The sequence below is a fragment of the Hibiscus syriacus genome, unplaced genomic scaffold, assembly GCF_006381635.1.
Source record: "Hibiscus syriacus cultivar Baekdansim isolate YM2019G1 unplaced genomic scaffold, ASM638163v2 tig00116989_pilon, whole genome shotgun sequence".
In the NCBI taxonomy this organism is placed as follows: domain Eukaryota; kingdom Viridiplantae; phylum Streptophyta; class Magnoliopsida; order Malvales; family Malvaceae; genus Hibiscus; species Hibiscus syriacus.
In genome coordinates, this window is record NW_024063508.1 from 2,297,440 (window position 1) to 2,301,264 (window position 3,825).

The 3,825-nt window shown below is 36.6% G+C and overlaps 1 protein-coding gene across 1 annotated transcript; it reads right to left on the reverse strand.

Moving 5' to 3' along the window:
* Window positions 1-1,312: 1,312 nt before the first annotated feature.
* On the reverse strand, window positions 1,313-3,493 carry LOC120193174. Its single transcript, XM_039195750.1, has 3 exons — window positions 3,350-3,493; window positions 2,993-3,091; window positions 1,313-2,031 (listed from the first exon to the last, which is right to left on the reverse strand). The coding sequence occupies exons 1-3, from the start codon at window positions 3,474-3,476 to the stop codon at window positions 1,352-1,354; spliced, it is 906 nt and encodes a 301-aa protein (XP_039051681.1). The 5' UTR covers window positions 3,477-3,493; the 3' UTR covers window positions 1,313-1,351.
* Window positions 3,494-3,825: the final 332 nt, after the last annotated feature.

Here is a 3,825-nt window from a genome sequence, read left to right on the forward strand (position 1 = left end):
ATACTTATACTATGTAAAACTTACATTCAAATCCCAGTGATGCACCTTCTATCTTGGAAAAAGCACCGGAACAGGTTTCCGTTTTAGAGATAAGATCATTGTCTACTGCAATTACTGTGCATACCAGAAATCTGAATTCCTAGATATATGAGCAACAGGTTTTTGTCAAATTAATTGATGCAATAATATATGGAACAATTGTCGGTGGAGCCTAAACATCCACTAAGAAAATATACACATGCATGATTCTAAGGTTCATAATTCATCCAACCAAAATCTGAGGGCTGCATTTATGAATTCTTGAAACCATGATACCCCCCTTGACCAAAAGGTGAATAAACTGTCTTGAAAGCCTCAATTTCTAATACAGATTTTATTTGGAAACATAGCTTTTAACTACATCAGTTGTGTATGTATGTCAGCTGACTGGAGAATGAGATTAGGTTTCACCCTCTTAAAATTTTAAAATTTTTATACAGTTAAGTATTTTCTTCATATTTTTTTTATCAATATTCTAATATTACATCACACAATTTTAACATCGCACCTCTTAAAATAACTTCTTAATTTCACACTCTTGGTGTAAAATTTTCTGCCTTCCCTTTATTAACACAAAATTCACACAATTCTAATAAATGTTAAGTCATTGCCTTCTAATTGTAAAGCTTTAAAGCAATCATACCATAAATAGGTGGTCCAGAAGAAATCCTTGCATTTGGTCCCCTTCTTCCATTTAATGCACACTCAATTGTCAAGTACCGGAGCAGTGGCTTGATCCTTAATTACTGGCCACAGTAGGTTGCAGGATTGTCACCTTGTAACCAACCTATATGATAGTCTTTGACAAATTCCACCTACAAAATTTAATCAATCATATGCTACAACGAGAAGAAAGAGGATATCTTATACATTTTCACGGTCAGCCACAGAAACTTTTCTTTCTCCGAAACACTTTGAAACAAAGAGAAGAAAGCTTTTTTTCAATCTGGAGTGATTACGAGGTGTAATATTTGTTCGAAAGGTTCTTAATCATTTGACAATTAATGCTTAAACACTCCTACAAGCGTCGTGCTCGAACTTGAGCCTTCTAGGGATAACAATTGTTCCTTTAATCACTGAGATCGTTTGATTCAAGAGAAGAAAGCTTAAATGATGTTCTCTGATGTGAAAATGAAGCCTTCTGATTCTATAATGTACCATGCAAGGACTGCCAAATGAGAGACAAAGATATTAGCAGAAAGAAGAATATGAACTTGAGTTGAATGCTGTAAAAAAAACATTGAATTCCGATAAATAAATTTGTTTTCTCAGCATCATTTGCTGAAAATGAAGAAGAAATAAAATGTATCTTCTAGCAACAACAACAAAAAAAAAAAGAAAAAGTTAACAGTAGAGAAGTGCCACAAATGACCACCACTGCATAAATGCTGAAATCTGTGAAAAGTGCTTGGATTGTCCGATAGGCCACCAACCCTCTCTCCAAAAGCATAACTGTTGCATCCCAGTTTTTTTTATCATCTTGACACGCTGCAGGTTTCTCTTCCTCAACCTCCAAAGAGACTCCTTTCCTGCCGAGAAACAGTCGGCTGAGCACAATGGTGAAATCGGTCAGTAAGATTATGTAAAAGGGCTTTGAGGATACGTTGCTATCGACCGTGCCTATACTAAGTCCAAGCAAGGGGAAATTAATATGAGAAAGAAGTACACAAAATGCTATCAATAGGGCACATAAACCGCGTGTTGTTACAGAGGCTATAATGCAGGAATTCAGTAGTTTTGAAGAGTACAAGTTAGCTTGATTCCTGCTTGTTTTTTGGATTGATTCAGTGTTGGTTGATGCTTTTCGTTTCGATGATGTCTCGGGCTGTGATTCTCCTACAGCACGTGCAGATGTCTTGTGTTTGTCGGTCCCCTTGCTCAGTATTTCAGCTTGGCTCCCAATATCTCGGGTGTTTGCACTTGATATTTCAGGCATGCCACCTTGTTTAAGTGTACTAGAAGTAGAGGCTTCACTCAGCCCCACAGGTGCAGCTGCAAAATTCAAATCAAAGTAATGAAAGTGTGATGTTATTCATCTTCCAGTTAACATAAAAAAATCACAGATTCCTTTTATGCTATTGATATTTCGAATTTGAAATTCGTCACTTTCATGGAACTTTTTCCCCAAAGCAGGACTTTTCAGAGTTGTCATTCCAGGGTCTTCAAGATTCATTGGGGAAAGGTTGATGACAATGTTGTACCTAAGAGAATGTACTAAAAGTTTCTACCTCAGTCCATGAACTAACTAAAGATGATTGGGATTGGTATCAATGTTCCATTATGCTACTGATATTTCGAATTCGAAATTCGTCACTTTCATGGATTTTTTTTCCAAAGCAAAACGTTTCAGAGTTGTCATTCCAGGGTCTACAAGATTCACTAGGGAAAGGTTGATGAAAATGTTGTGTACCTAAGAAAATGTATTAAAAGTTTCAACCTCAGTCCATGAACTAACCAAAGATGATTGGAATTGGTATTAAGTTGTAAAATTTCAACAGATATACCATGGCATAAACTGTACCAGAAGCATTCAAAATTGTAAAATTTCAAACAAGTCTTGGCAACCAAAAAAAAAATTCAAACAGGTCTTCAGAAATAGTTAAAACTGGCAATAAAAACCTGTTATAATAAAACCAAATCCTGCAGTGGTAATCGATACCAAGCGATGAGTCGGTTCATGTTAAAGTAATGCTATGCTCTTGGAAAGCTACACGACCAGGGACAGGAAACGACAAACAGCTATAACTCAACACATCAGTTCAACACTTGAATCAAAATGAGAAACAATCACCAGAATCTGAACAAAGAAGAATATATACAAGTAGGTGTATAGAGAGTCAAGAACAACCTCTTATATATATATATATGGCGTTTGCAACATCAAAACATATTAGACCAAACCAAAGGTGTCAATTTCATCATGAAGGAATTAAGCATTGCACAAACTGCGTACCACTAATATCATGAGATTGATTGGTTTCCGGTGACTGATGATCATCGTCTGTGAAGAATACCTTACGATCTCGAGCATCGAAGCTTCCTTTCTTTACATCTGTCAGAAAACATGTTACCAATCCTATAAGCAGGGTCCCCCACTGTATTCATGTCATGTTCTTGAGGATTCAGTGATTAGCATTTAAGATAATACATGAACAATTTTGACGTGAAGATTCCAATGCAATTAATCTAAAACTAAGAATCAGAAACAAGAACCCAGACTACAAAACTCACAGAAACCTCAAATATCGATCTAAGTACCAATGAAAATCCACCAAAGATGAGAAGCCATTAAGCAAACAAAAGAGGTTACCTGTAGATGATGGAGTGGGATGATGTTCTTGGGATTGTGGACGTGCCGACCGGATCTGAGACATCCGGTTCAACCCTTTCTCGGCATTTTTCCTTTTCCTCTCCTCTTTCTCACTGCTCGTTTCCATTTCTCTCTCCCTCTCCCTCTCCCTCTCCCTCTCCCTCTCCCTCTCCCTCTCCCTCTCTCTCTCTCCCTCTCCCTCTCTCTCACATCCTGATTGTTTCTTTCTAAGAAAAATGGATGTTAGTTATTCTGTTAGGAATTTCAGGGAAACGCAGTCGCTTTTAACGTTGCCCCTTGTTTCTCTCCCATTATTTGTAAAACATCCACGAGTTTAACTTTGTTCAATCCTACATCCAATCGTGCTCGTTAAACTCATGCTCACCTCATTATTTGCTAAGTTTATCAAAATTTTTATCTTATTTTATTAATTATAGATAAGATTTATTAATATTATAAAAACTTAATATAAACAT

What these genes read in the sequence shown, in the direction of transcription:
- LOC120193174 (XM_039195750.1), bottom strand. Translation starts at nt 3,476, where the DNA reads ATGGAAACGAGCAGTGAGAAAGAGGAGAGGAAAAGGAAAAATGCCGAG. An exon ending in TCCCACTCCATCATCTACAG is followed by an intron (nt 3,092 to 3,349) that starts GTAACCTCTTTT and finishes GTTTTCTGACAG; the next exon opens with ATGTAAAGAAAGGAAGCTTC. An exon ending in TCAATCTCATGATATTAGTG is followed by an intron (nt 2,032 to 2,992) that starts GTACGCAGTTTG and finishes TGAATTTTGCAG; the next exon opens with CTGCACCTGTGGGGCTGAGT.